Here is an 18,148-nt window from a genome sequence, read left to right on the forward strand (position 1 = left end):
CTGCATTCATAAAAGAATCCAACATGTGTAGGTCAGTACAAACAACAGTACTGGTAGGCATCATCGGCCTACTAAGCATCGTTAACACAATCCAGAAAATAAAGCAGATAGGCAAATAAAATAATCAAGACAATATAATCGTAACCGAAATCCGTCATCACCTATGTAAGCATCTAAACCCCAATATGATAAGTCCGACTATACCTGATCAAATTTGATCACCATAATAGATTCGACACAATCCAATAATCACAATGAAAACATCACAATACGAACAATCACCACACTCGATCAAGTAATAATGCGATGCAGTGCAATAATGGTATGATGCTTGTCGGCATTCCTTCATCTTGATGGGTGCTTTTGACAATGTCATATTGATTTGGCATCGTTATTTTGTGACTTATCACATGTTGAAGAATGGTTTTGATATTGAAGGGTAATATAGCCGATTTCGGGATGTCACCTAAGGTGTGTCCCTACTTTGTTCTAATTTCATGAAAAAAGGGAGATGTTTTGTCACGACCCATTTGGCTTAGGCCGTACGGGCACCTACCTTTCCCACCTCGGTAGGCTAACCCTTGGCTTAACATTCACAATAATAGAAAATAGAGAAAGAATGTAAAATAACGTAAGTCTCACAATATAATATAATGTTAACAAGTGCGGAAGTAAATGAAATCCACCCCAGTATCTGGTCTGGCCATACAAGAGCATCTAAATTCGAGTACTAAAGTCTGAATAATAATACATAAGTCGTCTCATATCATGTCTCTGAATGGAAAGCAAGACATAAGTAATAGAAGAGTGTTCGAGGTCAGCGGACGCCATGCTCACTCTGGAAAACTCAAGTGGAAGCTGAAGAGTCGATCAACCACGAGTCAGAGAAGTAGATCCGACCTGATACTCTGCATTCATAAAAGAATCCAGCAAGTGTAGGTCAGTACAACCAACAGTACTGGTAGGCATCATCGGCCGACTAAGCATAGTTAACACAATCCAGAAAATAAGGCAGATAAGAAAATAAAACAATCAGGCATGAGACAATATAATCGCAACCGAAATCCGTCATCACTTATGTAAGCATCTAAACCCCAATATGATAAGTCCAAGTATACCTGATCCAATCTGATCACCACAATAGAATCGGCACAATCCAATCAGCACACATAAAATATCACAATACGAACAATCATCACACTCGATCAAGTAATAATGCAATGCAGTGCAATAATGGTATGAATGTGATGAGGTCCTATGCAAATGAGGTGTACACATGTACTCTGAACGGAAATATCGACATCTCGGTAGCTCAACCCAGCGTGACTAGCGAAGTCTAAGTGCCACCATCCCGGATCATTGCCCAACAGACGAACGGGACCCTCGGTAATTGCTTACAAGGGGAGTCTCACCGACACCACTCTAAGGGACCCGCGGAGCCCATGCACTAACAATGATTTCGGGATAACATCGGAATTGGCCATGCGACAACGATGCCCAAATATAACTATCGGACATCGGCCTCCTCATAGTCACTCAAAAGATTATATCAAATATCTGTTTAACAAATCAACGATTCCGGAATTGAACCTCGAACATCGGTCTTCTCACAATCACTCAAGTAAAAGAATTTATCAAATATTAGTTTTACTCAATCAACGATACCGGATCATCACCGGGTATCGGCCATGCAAGAATATGAGAGAATGTGTGCAATACATATGTCAATCATCAACAATAAAGTTTAATATCACAAATACCACAACGAGATATGCCACAACGTATCATCTCACAATAGCACAGTGGGTATGCCATAATATATCAAGTCAAGTACCAACAGTGGGTACACTAATATATATAATTAACTCAAGTACCAACAATGGGTAAACCAACATATATCGAGCACAAATACTAACAACGGTATGTCCATTCTATCTAAATCAGGACGACAAGCAGGACTCGATACCTATCAACTACTCATGGCATCAAGCTAACACAATTAATCAATCAAACACATATAATGGGATGGCTAGTCCCAACACGCATCAAGGCCCAACCTAAGGCAATATCCATCCCGACTTCATACTCGAAGGTTCACATGCTATCTCCGACCTCATAATCTAAATATGTGATTCACTATACGAAGTCTCATCAAAATAAACCATAACCTACCTAGACTGCCAAACCGCAACACCAACAAGTCATTCTATTTCCTTGCCCTTCCTCCAAAGCTCAGAACCCAAGTAGTCTAAGCATCATCGAATTCTAAATTAGAAGTCATGAAGAATGATACTAATATTGCTATGAAATCAATTAGGTCCATTTTAACCCTAGCAATTGGGGAAACGAGCCCACAAGGGCAAAATGAGAAATTCACGGGCAAAATACCAAATTAAGTACTAGGGAATCATAGCCCAACCATTAATTGTTGATTTAACTCAATAATTGGTCTAAATCTGATTTCAAGTAAAACCCCCAAATTGGGTATAAACCCTAAGTCTCCAAATCTGAAATTCAATGTTAAAAGTGGGAGATACTTGATCAATAAGCTTAGATTCATCAATATCTAGCATAACCATCATCAATTTATCATTAATAATCTAGGGAAATGTTCTTCAAAAACCTTATCTCAAATTTCTTCTCTAAGGGATTGTTAAAGAGAAGGGGGAAATCTAAGATGATAGGGATTAAGGAAGGGTAAAGGATTAGGAAAGTTTTACCTCCAAGAATTTCTCCAAATTAGCGCCAAGAACAGTTTTGCTAAGCCCCAATATCAAGATATGGAATAATGAGGTTCTAAGACTTATTTAAGACACATTTAATGAAATATCATTGCGCGTCACCGCTTCGGTGGTAGGGATGTCGCTACGGCGGCTGGTAGACCGCCACAGCGGTATGGCTAAAATATACATGGTTGCCCCAGCGGTCAACATGCCGCAACAGCGGTGCCACCATAGCGGGCACCAGACACCAGAATTCCTCTATTTTCTAAGTCTTTAATCGAAATCCCGAGTTATTCCCGAGGCCATCTGCTAACAAACCAAACACACAGACCCATACAAAATTACGCTGCGAACGTGCTCGTGGTCTCAAAATTACCAACGGAGGCCTCGTTGACTGAGTAAACCCCTGATGCCTTAATTCCACTTTCCCATCCTAAGTCCCGAAATGCATCCGAATGCATTGGGAACCGAACCAAACACCCGTACAAGTTCTAAAAAAACCATTCAGATCTCTCAGAATCAACAAAATTTCAGAAAAGGTCTGTTTGCCCAAAAGTCAACTTTGAGTCAAACATTTTCACTTTAAGCCTATATTTTCACCAAAGTTGCCCGAATTCGGTCTAGACACCCCGAGAAGCATATCAGCGGTCCCCTCGGGTCAAAAGTGAGCTAATCAATGCTCAGGATTGAGCAAAAACCTTGAAAGAACTATAACGACCAAACGGGTCATTACGTGTTTGCTAGAAGTGCTTTAGGCATCTGAGAGATTTGATTGGATAGCAAGTTCTCCATGTCTATGTTGCACCGACGATCTCTTGTGTCGAACCTTGAATTTTTGAGACCCTCTCTAAAACATTCTGCCCAGTTGAGGGTTCGTGTCGGCTGACTCTTGTGCCGAATTGTTGCGAAGGAATTTTTGATGTTCTCTCAAAAATTCTGCCCCAGTTGAGGGTTCGTGTTGGTCATCTTCTCTTGTTGACTTTCTTGAAAGGAATTTTTGAGGTCTCCTAAACAATTCTGCCATAGTGTACGATCTACGCTGATTGTCTTCTGTCATTGATTATCTTGAATGGAATTTTTGAGGTCTCTTCAAAAATTCTGCCTCAGTTCAGGGTAGGTATTGGTTGACTCTTGCATCGCTTCTCATACTCTGGAATTCTGAGTTCTTCCTCAAAATTCTACATTCTTGAGGTTTTCTAGGGGTTTCTTGGATTTTTGATAGGTACGACTGAGCTCAAGGAGCGCCTACCTAGCATGTTATGTCAGGAATCATGTCGAACGTAGTTCGGAATGGCGAAATGGTGTTTTTTCCTAAAATGTGACCGAGTCCTATAAGGACTGCCTATCTATCCAACCTCAGGAAGTCAGGTCACTGTGTAGTTCAAGTAGCGAGGTCAAAAAATGAATTTAGTTTTCCCCAGTGTCGAATTATGGGTGAGACTGGGATAGCATTTGCGAATAAGAATTATTTCGGAAAGCCATGAGTTATGTTGGGTTTGGGCGGATTTGAGCTGCCTATATTTTGTTACACCCCGAAAAAAATTTCGTGTTACCGAGACTACAGACGACTTAGTATGGGCTCAGGGGAGAGTAAAGATATACAGGGATTAGGGATGAAGATTCTATTATATATGTATAAGAATAACATATAGACGACAGTGGAGGCCATATGGTGTAAGTTGGTTAATACGTTACTTGACAAATAACCCTCGTAACCGTAAGTTAAGGTGGGGCCCACATGTCGGGATTTTATAAAGGGCATATGACAAGTTATATGAATAGCACATAGGAAGTTTAGCAAGTCTTAAGAGGGACACTTAAGCCAAATATGAGCATAAGCACTCCAAAAGGATGATTTAAGGATACGTTTTCGGGTGATCTAGCTTTATGAGGCCAACACACCATTATACGTTGAGAATTTGGGAAACCACAAAAAATGAAAGTTGTAGATAATTGAAATACCTTTCCAACCATAGGTCGGGGGCCTTCATGCGGCATAGGAATAAAAAGTTATGGACGTTTTAAGGAGGAAAGGTCAAACTGGCAGTGGGCTTGGCCCAACCCGACTCCAAGTCGGGTCAGGCCCACTTCCTTGGCTATTTAAGGAAAATTTTCACCCATTATCTTCCTCATTGCATGCCAAAAGATCTGGAATATTTTAGAGAGAGAGAGAGTGAGGAGAGTTAGAGAGATAAAGCAAGGGTTCGATCAAGTTCGAGGCCCCGAATCCCGAGGCTCGTGAAGGATAAAGTGTAATACGAGTTGTCGTCGTCGTTTCAAGCTAAATATTGAGCTTGGGGGATGATATTTTCGTGGTTGAGCTGCTGATAAGGTATGTATTATTTTCTCATCTTTGTTATTGAGATGATTACGTGGAGATTTAACGGATTAAAGTGTTAGAAATATAGTTATAATTATCGTATACCGAATATTAAGGCGTTGTGGTTTAGGGGCTGTTTTGGATAGAATTGTAAGATGATTTTAGTCATATTATTGTTGTAAATTGTTAGATTTGTTGTTGTTGGTGGTTATTAGCTTAATTTGGAATTGTTGGGTTGGTAGGATTATAGGGGAAATGTTGTCCAAATCCCGTTAGGCGACAAAATAAATGATTAGTTAGAATAATCTTGTTGGCCTAGTCTTAATCCCTATATTGTTGATGGTATTTTAGTTGACTAAGCTTGGGATGGAACTCGAGGATTAGCTTGAGGCATAAATAAGGTATGTAAGGCTAACCCTTCTTTCATATTTTGGCATGATCCCTTTTATATGACTCCTAAAGAACGTAAAACATGAGTACTCTAGTCTTAGTTGGATTTGGAGTCGATATCCAATGTCTTGTTTCGTTCATGCTATACTCTTGTTGATAATTCGAAGGAAGCTTCTGCGATACATTATACTTACATTTTCACTACAAAGCAAATGGTAAATGATGGAAACTCTAAAACTTGTTCTCAAAATCTCTCCAAAAGGAGTTGTAATAGAAACCACTCTGAAAGGGGTGCAACGTTTTGTAACTTCATTACATATTAATACTGTATATCATATGTATTTTTATTGTTCCACCTGATCAGTTGGATTATGATATTCTTAAGCCGGAAGCGGCTGCCCGAAGGGGCCACCCTAGCTAAGCCGGAAGTGGCTGCCCGAAGGGGCCATCATGACTACGCCGGAAGCGGCCATTCGAAGGGACTATTGTGTTATTAACCGGAAGCGGCTACGAGTAGGATATTCTATATTTATATTGTGTATGCTAGAATTTGTGTAAGGGACCATATGACATGGTTAAGTGCTGTTCCAGGTTACTCCCATGTTGCTTTCTAAACTTGCTTACTGTTACGCTTTTCCTTGTTTTATGATTCAGTATTGCTTTACATATTCAGTACATATTTCGTACTGACCCCCTTTCTTCTGGGGCTGCATTTCATGCCCGTAGGTTTAGGGACGCGGTTAAACGATCCAGCCACCTAGGAGGAGTCAGCATTGAGAGTCAGACAGCTCTACTTGCTTCGGAGACTGTTCCTATTTTGGTATCATTTTGTTTGTATACATTATGGGTACGACGGGGCCCTGCCCCGTCACTTATGCACGGTCGTACTCTTCTAGTAGTCTGCGGACAGCGTGGTTGTCATGGATACTGTTTGGCCTTGCCGGCCATTATTTTGTTGTACAGAAGTATCGGTAGCCTCGTTGGCTTGCATTGTGATATGTTACGTATATATAAGTATGTTTTGGGTTGTTTTGAGTTACAAATGGATCTTGGTATTCTATTTACAGCTTTCAAACTTAGTTAAATAGTCCCTATTAAATGTCATGTTTGAGTACAGGTAACATAAGTTGGGTTATCGGGCAGGTTAAGCTCAGTCACTCGTCATGGCCCTAGGTTGGGTCGTGACATATTTACCCTAGAGGCTTAAGCTGAATATTAGAGACAAATGGTGTCCGTCATTCGAGCATAGGAAAAAGAGGCTTGCAACCTCTTAGTTATAAATGTGGCCGACGATACATCCATAAATAAGACTTTACATGGACATAGTTTCCATATTACTTTGAGAACATTGTCACCTTGATCTCCGAAAGAAAAGGGATTGAAATCATCATAGTGCTAAATTATATTTGCACTAGACACTTGTGTTCTTAAGTAGTGATCTCGTGAAAGGACGACCTCGAAAGGCGAGCATCCTAAACGTCTTCAGCCATGGATGGGGTCGACATGGTTTCTACTTGTTGGGGAGTTACGTATCCCTCTTTAGCATATTGATGTTGACTTGAGGCTCGTCGCCTTATAGCTATCTTGTCCTTGCTGACTTGAGGCTCGTCGCCTTGTAGCTTTCTCATCCTTGTTGACTTGAGGCTCGTCACCTTGTAGCTTTCTCATCCTTTCTGACTTGAGGCTTGTCGCCTTGTAGCTTTCTTGTCCTTGCGAACTTGAGGATCGTTTCCCTGTAGCTTTCTTGTCCTTGCTGACTTGAGGCTCTTCGCCTTGTAGCTTTCTTGTCCTTACTAACTTAAGGCCCGTTGCCTTGTAGCTTTCTTGTCCTTGCGCTCGCAGAAAATATCCGTAGTGGGATAATGATTGACTCGTGTTAATCCGGTTGAAAGTGTCATGAGAGATGGGAAGTATCAAAAATATGAAACCTATTATGAGTGTTATGTGAATCGGGGCTAAACAACCGATTAGAGACGTCACATAAGGCGTGTCCCCATTTTTTTTGGATTTCCATGAAAGGAGTTGCTTTTGGGTCATTTCGGAGTTTGAACAAAGTTGCCGAACATTTTGAATAACTTGCCCCAGTTTCCAGTCCTTAGGTTACTTGATTGAAAATGTTCGTGAATGAAAATTCGAGGAGTTTGACTGATTCAAAGACATACCTCAGATCCGTTCTGAGGGTCCGTAGTTTGAAATAGTGGAAGACCGTACCTTTATATAGGATTGCTTATGTATCTTGCTGGAACAAGAATTAGTTCTGCGTAGTTCACAACTGAAACTCATTCTCTATGGGAGGGTGGTTGGACACTGGTAGCGTCTGAATAAATGACAAATGGAGATTTTTGAATGTTTTGGCATTTGTAGCGTAGTGCATGGGTGGGCTAAAAGGGATCGTGATTTTAGTTTTTTGTAACAGAAAAAAATTCGGTGGTCCCTACGAGTCAATCAGGGAATCTCAAAAGGAAAAATATATTAGTCCATCAGTTATAATGAACAAAGCACTCGTTTTGCCTGAGGCTGAATAGTCCAGGATTCGGTCGAAATGGAAGATTTTTTGAGATAACCTAAGGAGCTAACTAAACGGAGAGGATTTTGACCATCTAACTGGTAATGAAACTATTAGGCTTGTGATTGACTGGTCGTATGTCGCTAAGCATACATGTGTATCATCAAATTATATGCATATACAGTGATACCAGATTAAGATAGCGCCAAACAAACCCAGGAAATGGGCCTGGCAAGCCCAATCACACAAATGGCTTTATAATTCCTACCCAGGCCCAGACTTATCTCTTATATTAGCTTAAGGCTGAAATAGGCCTTCTCATATTTATTCTGATGGGCCGGAACACTTAGGTTCGTACCACAATCCATTTAAACGCTAAGTATTAAAGCCTATGGTGATTTCTATCCCATTTTGACTTAATATATACTCATATATTGTCTGATCTTTATACACTTGGTATACCACTCGATATACACTTTGATACATACATCAAGCGTACATACCTTGTACACATCTAACAGGATCACCTCTTATTAAGACCTATGTATACATGCCATATATGCACTTCTTTTTAACTTAAGCAGTTTTCACTAATGCCCTTTTCTAGCCATCTAAATTCTAATTCCTTTTATTATTATGATTAAGCGGTACTGGGCTAGTTGAAATAACTCTGACCTTTCTAAGATTAATCCTTGAAACGTCCCCCTCTTGTCTATTGGTCACACCATACCGGACCGGTTGCAAGCAACTCTTAATCCCTCCAAGTGCCACCTCAGTCTTATGATTCAATTAGGATTATTAGTCACTAACTTAAGTTGATTGTACTGAACTAGGTTGCAAGCAATTCCAAGTCTTTCGAAGCTTCTCTTAAGTCTTTGACTCTATTAACCACCTAATTAATTTCCTTTTTAGGCAATGTGGTTTTCAAACTAATTCTAAGGCGAATATGGACATAATATTAACAAGGCAATCATTCATCATTTATCAAACCAACAACAGAAGGATACTCAGCTTCATACAATCCAAACAGGTATTAAATGGAATACAAACATTCATAATCGATACAAGTATTTCATTTGAAAGTTGGATAGTGCAAGGACCAAACTTTCTGAACTAAAGTTGTCTAGAAGATTGGACATAAACAATAAAGTCCCTGAACCTACTCACGACTTGTTGAGACTCAGGACAAACTGATTTAAGGTTTTTGCTTCACTCTGTTCCCTTTCCCAAGTTCCAGAAATTAGGAGCACTAAGTGAACTAGCTAAAACTATAATAACAAGTCCATTTTCAGGCTAAAGCGGCTATTTTATGCAAGATCGAATTCACTTTAATAAATCCTTGATTCAATTATAGGAAATGAAGGTCAAATGTGTACATATGAGAAGTATTACCCCATAGAGCTATAGGGCATGTCGTGACAACCTTTTATATGGGAGAATGATATTATGAACCAAGTTAGACTTGGTTCTTTCCAATCTCCTCTCCAAGGTGTCTTTAAAAAGACTTCCCTTTGCCAAGTGGTTCACAACTTGTATACCTACACTCATGACCCTCTCATCCTGTCATTAAATCAATCCTACTATCCTTAAAGGTGAGACAACTTGATTTTTAGAACCGAGTTTACTTAGAGTCTTCAAATAGACTATCCTGACCTATCTTTAGCTAACAAAACCTAAAAGGATCCTATTTGATTAATCTAGGTTGGATCTTAGTGTCACAGTTTTAGCAAAATCCCTCCAAGGTCTTATTAACCTCTTCCTAGTCAACTAAAGGGCTTGCGTGGGTCCATGGTCATAGGAATGAAACTCAGGGGAGGAATGAAACTCAGGGTAAAATGACCTCAAAGCCCTGAAAAAGAAGCAGTACAGGGTGGGTTATCACCCCCAAACCCTTTGCTAGACCCTCTTTTTTAGTAAAAATGAGGCAAGGCTAAACTGGTCATCCCTCAGTCCATGCCTTGACCTTCCTTTTACTCCCCTGAAGCACTCTCAACCCTTTATCCCATCCCACAACCAAATGACAACCTCTAGAAACCTTTAGAACTAGGATCAGTTTAATAATACCTTTAAACCATACTATTCTGTTTTTTAAGGATTCACTTAATAGTCTACCCTCTTATCCTAGGGCGTTGATCACTTGACATTTAGGCTCTGTTAAGTAATCCTAGAAAAAGAACCCTTATGGGCATAAAACACAGGCTGATATTCATGCGATGATAGTTTATTTGTATAAAAAAGTAAAGACATAAGTAGTTTAGATCAATAATCACATTATATTGAAACCCTTATGTTTAGAACCTAAAATCCCTAGCGGAGTCGCCATCTGTTACGGTTCGCATTCCGCGGGCAGGGTTAGCGCTCAGAAAGCAACTAAGAATTTGTTGGTGCTCTTTCGGACTTATTTTGAAAAAGATTCACCACCTAATTTTTAGGAAAATCGGTGGTGAAGGGTTTATTCAAATACAGTGAAAAATCCTTCGTAATCCAGAATTATAGGTAAGGGTTCTGGTGATCCCCTACGGAAGGTTTTAGGCACTCTACTATTATGGATCTGTGTCATACGGTTGACCTTCAAGTTTCAATGTGTGATTTTATATGAACTACTTATGCTTTGTTTAATTTCCCGTCTAAAAAATACTGTCATGGCATATCATTTTGGATTTAAAAGTGTTAAACAAATTCCCTTTAAGTAAGTGTACTTTGAGTTTGGATTAATAATATCGGGTAAAAATAGTATGTCCTTTTACTTATAAGGATAGTAATATCGGGTGTTCCCCGTCTAAACTAATGTCGTATGTTTGTTTGTAAGAAAATACATATGTATACATCTAGGTATAGTCTTTTATTAATTCATACATTATCCACATTTTATCTCTTTGGTCAATCATATCCTCAGAACTATTTTCCCAAACTCAAGCTTTGAAAGAAATCCCATTCATCTGAATTCATTAAGTTGGTCTCGCCCAAATGTTTCTTTTTTCTTTCTTTTCTTAAGTTTCTCAAATTATGAAATGTACTTTTAAAGATATATTCAACCATAATCAAATTTTTATACAAGAAAACATTCTTTAACTTTTAGGTACTTTAATAAAATGGAGTACAACTCTTTCATCATCAGGGTACAATTTGAAATATCATCTACCTGAATCCTAGGTTCCAACTTATAAGGGGTTCAATATCTATACAAATATTTGCAACAAAAAGCATGGTCATAAAAAGTGAATGTAAATAAAATAAGCATGTTTTATACAAAAATAAAGAAGGGAAGAAAGTTTATCTTTGCCGGCCTTAGGCCCAAATCCCATACTCTTCTAGTCTTCGTCCGAAGCTCTAAGCATCCGGTCATTTTACTTCTCCTAAAGCTTTGCTTTCCATGCTTGTTTTATTGGTACCTTGCACGATGAAAAGGAAAATAGTTAGTCAAAATGATACGCACCCCATAGGGTGACATTTAGGAACATAAATAGTAATATCCCTTAGACTCGTAACAAACTTTGAGAGTTTTGATTACGGAGACTCGGACTCACGGTTCCGAATATGGCAAAGGAACCCGAACAAACAAGTGGAAATTCTAGTTGCCTTGCCAAATACATGTTGGTTCCTACCTCGTGATATCACTGTGAGATCATCATTGCCTAAACCGAGGAATAACCTCTTCGGACAAGGCATGGCCTCAAAAATAATTTTTTTCATTGGCCCAAGTGTAGTATCATGTTCAAATCAGTGGGTGTTTTCAAGTGTAGAAATTTATTTCTCATCAATATGTGGCATATTTAAAAGGCAGCAACACTTGTCTCAGAAATGGCTCCAAATGCATCTCAAGAATGTGGTATTTTCAGCCTCAAAATACAACAACTATTTCGCTTGAAAATGCAGTAATTCGTGGCCAAAAAGCACAACAGTGAAGGGACAAAATGTAGCAATTCATGGCCCAAAAATAAGGCATCAGAATGAAGCAGCAACACATGTATCTCAAATGTGTCATCCTTCATCCCTCAAACATGCAGCAACTATTGACAATAAAAATGCAACCAAGCCATAGCAATAAATGGCTGCGAGGTAGCAGCTATTTACACCATCTAGAGCAGCAAATTTTTCAAGAGGAATCATGCATCAACATCAATGTAGCCATAACAGCTAAACGTAGCAGTTGTTTTCATGGCATACGACAGCAGCTCACTCAACAAGTCATAGAAGCAAGCTCATCAGATATAACAACCAAGATAGCAACAAGGCATCAGCAGAGGACAACATGTTGAGCACAATGATGGTTCAATCCGAAAGCATAGCATTTGCTTGTCAAAGGGCAGCAATTCATAGTAGTAATTCAAGGTAGTTTGGGATGTAAACCCCCCAAGTCATGAAAAATAAAGAGAGGGGTAAAGAAGTTAGAGATACTCTACTACATTCTGAATAGTGAAAGGAAACATACAAGCAGATCCATAGTCATGTAATCATTCAAACATACATTACTAAGACCAATTATAATGAAAAATAAATTGTACTGCACCTCTATCAGATTATATCAATGAACAGACACATAAGAAAAAACATTGACTTGGAAAATAGTTATTTCATCAAAGAAATAAAGGCATTGCATTCACTGCTTGACACAAAGAGAATTGGAGGTTCTGAAAGGCATGGCACCTATATTGGTTGACCAACACTTTAATCAAACGATTTTAAACTTATTTTTACCAGATGTTTATATAAGCAATGTAAAACTGGTTTTGGACACCAAATGTACACAGTAACTGAAACAAGGACAAGAGGTTTGAGAATCCCATTGACTGTTTTGGATAAACACTTGGCTAAACAAATTGTGATCTAATACTAGCCTCTACTGTCAATTGAGTTTTAATACCAAGAGGGTAGATTTAATGAATGTGGTCCAGTATAGCTGGTCTTAATGCCGCTGGGATAGCAAATTAACAAATCTAGACTTTATCACTCTGTTCATCTTGTCAAACTTTACTTGAACTAAACCCATAAGCTTAACATGGTTATACTTAAAGTTACACCATATGGAATTAGTCACACAGAACAAGGATTAACTGAAATAAGGCAAGAAGAAATGCAAATTATTCTTCTCCTTTCCCAGTTTTAAAGCTAAATAAGAGTAGGTTGGTATCATCAAAAGCATACTTTATTGACTGGACAAAAAAGGGAAATGATTCTAAAGAGGGCGAAACAACAACATAACATTCTACTTAACACTCAATCAGGCAACATATACAGTTGAAACCGTCAAACACTCAAATGTATTCAGGGGAACATTTTAGAATTTGTTTAGGTATGGGCAACTTCTAAAACTAATTCTGGACAATTTTGATAAACTGGTTATGCGTTAAAAGAGTTCTTGCATACATACCACACAAAGAGGAACCAACAAATAACAATATATACACTAAAGACCATATTTCCAAATCATATTCTTAATTAGCTCTTCCTAGGTTCAACTAGGACAAATATGGAATATCATTTCAATTTCATGTTAAGCTAACTCAAACTTTCCATAATGGGAAGAAATCGACATTAGTGAACACCTAAACCATCCATATCAAAACCAGAACCAACTTCAACCATTAACTTATAATTTAAACTTTCGAGACAAGTCACAAGCTGGAACTTAAACAACTTGACATGAAACACATCTAAGGAAAGCTAAAAGAGAATATATGCAGTTGTTTATTGAAATATTCATTCTCACATAAAAGGCACTAACTGTTTTAGTTTGCCTAGCTCGAGTTTTAACCTACGAACACATTTATGTAACTACTAGTTGAATGGACCAATAAAAGAGAAAGGTATTTTGATTTCCTATTCACAAGAAGTTTTAAATCAAGTAGCTAGCTTGTTTTTTTTTTTTTTTTGGAGAAAATGAACTCAAATACAAAAGGACAGGAACCAGTAGCTAAACATATTAATGTCTCGACAATTTCACATTTTTGAGTTAGTCTTATCGCACAACAAAAGAGTGAACATCACTGGACTCAGTAGATACTAAAATAAACAGTGATAACTCCTTATTACTTTCAAACAGAGATTAGCCACAGGTTAGGACTAAGAGAATTCTTTATTACAAGATATAACACAATATGAACTTGACGGAGCCTTAACAAACTACTTGTGACAGGGTCATTCTCCCGTTCTAGGCTTAATGTACTTCAAAAGAAAGTAGCAACTGAAAGATGAAATGGCTAGGAGTAATCAACTAAATGCAAAAACAAAAGGTTCATGTTTTCATGAATTATTCAATCTAAGGCAGAGCCAAACTTTTAATCCATAGGAATACAGATTAATATTCTAAGCTCATGAAAACCTGAAGACGAGCTCAAACTAACACTAACTTATATGGACTAACTAGATTTCAAAGCATTAAGAGTAAATTAATAACTAAAACAAGAATGAAACTAATCTAATCTACATGAAATCGAAAGCACACAGAAACTTTAAAAAATATTTAACCAGAGAGAAAATTACCTTTTTGGCGAGCAACAGGGGCGATGAGAGTCAATGATCACCTTCGACCTTTAACCAGAACTGACTCTAACTCAAAAGAATGTTTTAACTTGTTCCAATGATTCAAGATTTTGGCTTATAAGAGAATATTTCTTATTTAAAACCAAGTATTTAAAAATTTCAAAACTTGGGGTGTTGAAAACACTTTGTAGGATAAAATCCCATTCTTGAGGTGTCCAAAAAAACCCTCCGAGAATGAAGAGAATGGCTTCTATTTATAGAGGCTCAATTCCAGGGCTTGTTGTGTAAAATATCGATGTGGGACAAATGTAAAAGTTTGAAATTCTATTAGTTTCAAATTGAAAGCTGAATCCTACTCTGAAGTAAAGAAAAAACTCAAAAAGAAATTGGAAAAGGAAAAAAGTGAAGTATTACCGTCTGAATTTGCAGGACAATGAGAAAGGGACAAGAACTATCAATGCCCTTACCCAAAATGGGCGAGCAAGACCTGGGAAAGCAAAATACCTTATGAATTTAGCCAAAACCAGCCGAGGACAGCAAGTTTCTTGCAGGGTTTGGGAGTAAGGAAAGGGCTCATTTAGTTGCTATTTTGTTGAAAATCTGCCGCATCAAACTACTGGTAGCACGTAAGTAGTAAATATATATTTTTAAAAGTATCATAGTGTATCATATACATGATATATCCTATTAATTTATTATTCCTCTAAATACATGAGGTGTTTGAACTTGAAATACTTTATTTAGAACTTGAAACATATATTTTCTAATATAAGTTCTTATCTGTTTTTTTTATTTATTTATTTAGGGACTGTGGTGTCTTCGTGGCAGTGTACGCTCAGTATTTGACATCGGGTGAAAGGATTCCAGATGTCATTGATGCACACATACAGTGTATGAGATACGATGCACTCTTATGGGACTACGCTGAACGCAAGGTTGCTGACAAAGCCGAGAGTGATAATGAAGTTTCACCAAGACCAATTAGGCCAGCAATCGATTACGACAATGTAGATGCAATTGATGTTTGATAAATACTATTCGTGCATTCGATGTTTTTTGTCCTTTTTTTCATTAGAGCAAACAATCTGATGTTTTTAGATGTATTTTGACTGATGTTGGATAATTATCATTTAACCAAAGAAATCTCAGGGGGTTTATGTTCCATATGTTTGATGTACTTAGTTCCATATATTGTCAAATATATCTGAAGTTTGGAAAAAATACAGTAAAATGTGACATCATTAATCTACAAATACATTTATTCACCAGGTTCACAAAATATGTATGTTTAATTCACCAAGTTCACAAAATACGTATGTTTTAATAAAGTTTATTCATTTTTGTTTTAGTTTAATAAACACATCTTGCGTATTTGACATGACCAGCACAACTATATGATTTCAATAAAAAAACATTACAAAAAATAAACAAACTTCATCAGTTTCGGAAACAATACGTACGTTTTTATACCACATATGCAGTGTTATGAGGTTGAATAGACAACACCATTTTCTAACCGGAACATGGGTTGCCTTTTTTTTTTTGTGTTAAAAATACATGAACATTACCGTGTAATTTCAGACATCAGGATCACAAAAAACATGTATGCTCTATTACAGTTTATACAATTTTCAGAAGGCCAACAAATACATAATGTTTAGTTGACATTACTAACACAACTACGAGCCTCCAATCCAAAAAAATTCCAAAATAAAAACAACTTTATCTTTTTTACAGATATAATATGTATGTTATTTTACCAAGTATGCAGTATTTTTTGAAGTTGAAAAAAACACCATACGTATCGGAAAAAAAAATTCAATTAAGATCATTTTGAATGGGACATTCATTTCATTGCAAAAATTTATTACATCAATATATATTTTATCTGTTTTGGACAAATACAAAATGTATTTTTTTTTCTTCTTAACTATATCTCCAGGCAACATACTTCCCTTAGCATATGGTGTGATTGATTCTGAGAATGACAGATCATGGATGTGGTTTTTTTAGCGTTTCAGAGAAACATATGGAATTAGAGAGAATATGTGTATCGTATCAGATAGGCATGAAAGTATAAACAAGGTTGTTTGTAGAATTTATCCAGAAGTTGCATATTATGCATGTATTTGGCATCTGTGGGGTAATGTATGTAAAAAATACAAGAAGAGCCATAATGTGCTGAGTCCTGTTTTTTATTCCATGGAAAAGGTATACGCGCAGGATGATTTCGATGAGTTGATGGGAAAGGTTCAAAAGGTAGATATGCGCGTGGCAGAGTATTTGGAATCGGCTGGTAGAGACAAGTGGGCTAGATTGTATGCATCTGTTAACCGAGGGTGGACAATGACTTCTAACATAGCAGAGTGCATTAACCGACATCTTCTAGTAGCTAGAGAACTGCCTATATATGACTTTCTCGAAGAAGTTAGAAGGATGTTTGGGAGATGGAATTACAATAACCGGAGAAATGGAACATACAAGTTCACTACACTCGGTAAAAAGTTTCAGGAGATGCTATCAATCAACGAGTATCTATGTCTACGAATGACGGTATGTTTCAGTTTAATGCTTGTTATAATTTATTTGACAAACTTGTACTTGTACTAATCTGGTGTTTCTACACATTATATAGATGTGTATTTGGTATCCATGAACAATTAGTATTAATGTAAATTACATGATTCTTTGAAAATTGATATGTATTTGTTTAATGGTCTGTTCATTTATTTTAAAATTCTGATTGATTCAATAACAAATACATGTAATATTTATTTTTTCAGGTAGAACCGTCAACCGAATTCGTGTACACAGTACATGATGGAGGAAGGCGATTCATTCTTAATTTGAATAGCAAAAATTTCAGTTGTCGTATGTTTCAACTAGATGAAATCCCCTGCCCGCATGCATGGGCAGTCATTAAAAAGAAAAATCTGGTTGCTGATGATTATTGCTCTGATTTGTTCAAACCGGAGACCGTGTTGAAGACATATGATGTACCTGTGGATCCTCTACCCGACAAGCGTGAATGGAACATTCCCAAAAATATCTTGGAGGATGTGGTTTTTCCACCAAGATACAAGAGACCGGCTGGTAGACCAAAGAAGAGGCATGATAAGCCTTTAAGTGAATTGTTGTTTGGAAATAGCAAACATGCTTGTAGTAATTGTGGACAACTTGGGCACAACAGACGTTCATGTAGTTTTGAGCCTCTGAGGAAGTGAATTTTTCTTGTGTTCCTATCCATTTAACTTTATTAGCGAAGATAGATTGGTTATTTAAGTATTTGAACACTTGTGTCAAAAACTTCTATTGACACATGTTGTAGTATTATAGAAATTTTTGCAATGAAATGAATGTCCCATTCAAAATGATCTTAATTGAAATTTTTTCCCGATACATATGGTGTTTTTTTCAACTTCAAAAAATACTGCGTACTTGGTAAAATAACATACATATTATAGCTGTAAAAATGATAAAGTTGTTTTTATTTTGGATTTTTTTTGGATTGGAGGCTCGTAGTTGTGTTGGTAATGTCAACTAAACATTATGTATTTGTTGGCCTTCTGAAAATTGTATAAAATGTAATAGAGCATACATGTTTTTTGTGATCCTAGTGTCTGAAATTACACGGTAATGTTCATGTATTTTTAACACAAAAAAAAGGCAACCCATGTTCCGGTTAGAAAATGGCGTTGTCTATTCAACCTCATAACACTACATATG

At 37.2% G+C, this 18,148-nt stretch overlaps 1 protein-coding gene and 1 long non-coding RNA gene across 2 annotated transcripts; one reads left to right on the forward strand and one right to left on the reverse strand.

The window, feature by feature from the left end:
• Positions 1-33: 33 nt before the first annotated feature.
• LOC132603507 (uncharacterized) lies at positions 34-15,017 on the reverse strand. The gene is made up of 3 exons (XR_009568358.1): positions 14,423-15,017; positions 11,247-11,331; positions 34-908 (listed from the first exon to the last, which is right to left on the reverse strand). It is a non-coding gene; the product is annotated as an uncharacterized LOC132603507 (long non-coding RNA).
• A 116-nt stretch (positions 15,018-15,133) lies between these two features.
• On the forward strand, positions 15,134-17,646 carry LOC132601560 (uncharacterized). Its single transcript, XM_060314641.1, has 4 exons — positions 15,134-15,138; positions 15,228-15,444; positions 16,634-16,975; positions 17,206-17,646. The coding sequence occupies exons 1-4, from the start codon at positions 15,134-15,136 to the stop codon at positions 17,644-17,646; spliced, it is 1,005 nt and encodes a 334-aa protein (XP_060170624.1).
• The last annotated feature ends 502 nt before the right edge of the window (positions 17,647-18,148 follow it).

Source organism: Lycium barbarum, chromosome 7 (genome assembly GCF_019175385.1).
Source record: "Lycium barbarum isolate Lr01 chromosome 7, ASM1917538v2, whole genome shotgun sequence".
NCBI classification, from domain to species: domain Eukaryota; kingdom Viridiplantae; phylum Streptophyta; class Magnoliopsida; order Solanales; family Solanaceae; genus Lycium; species Lycium barbarum.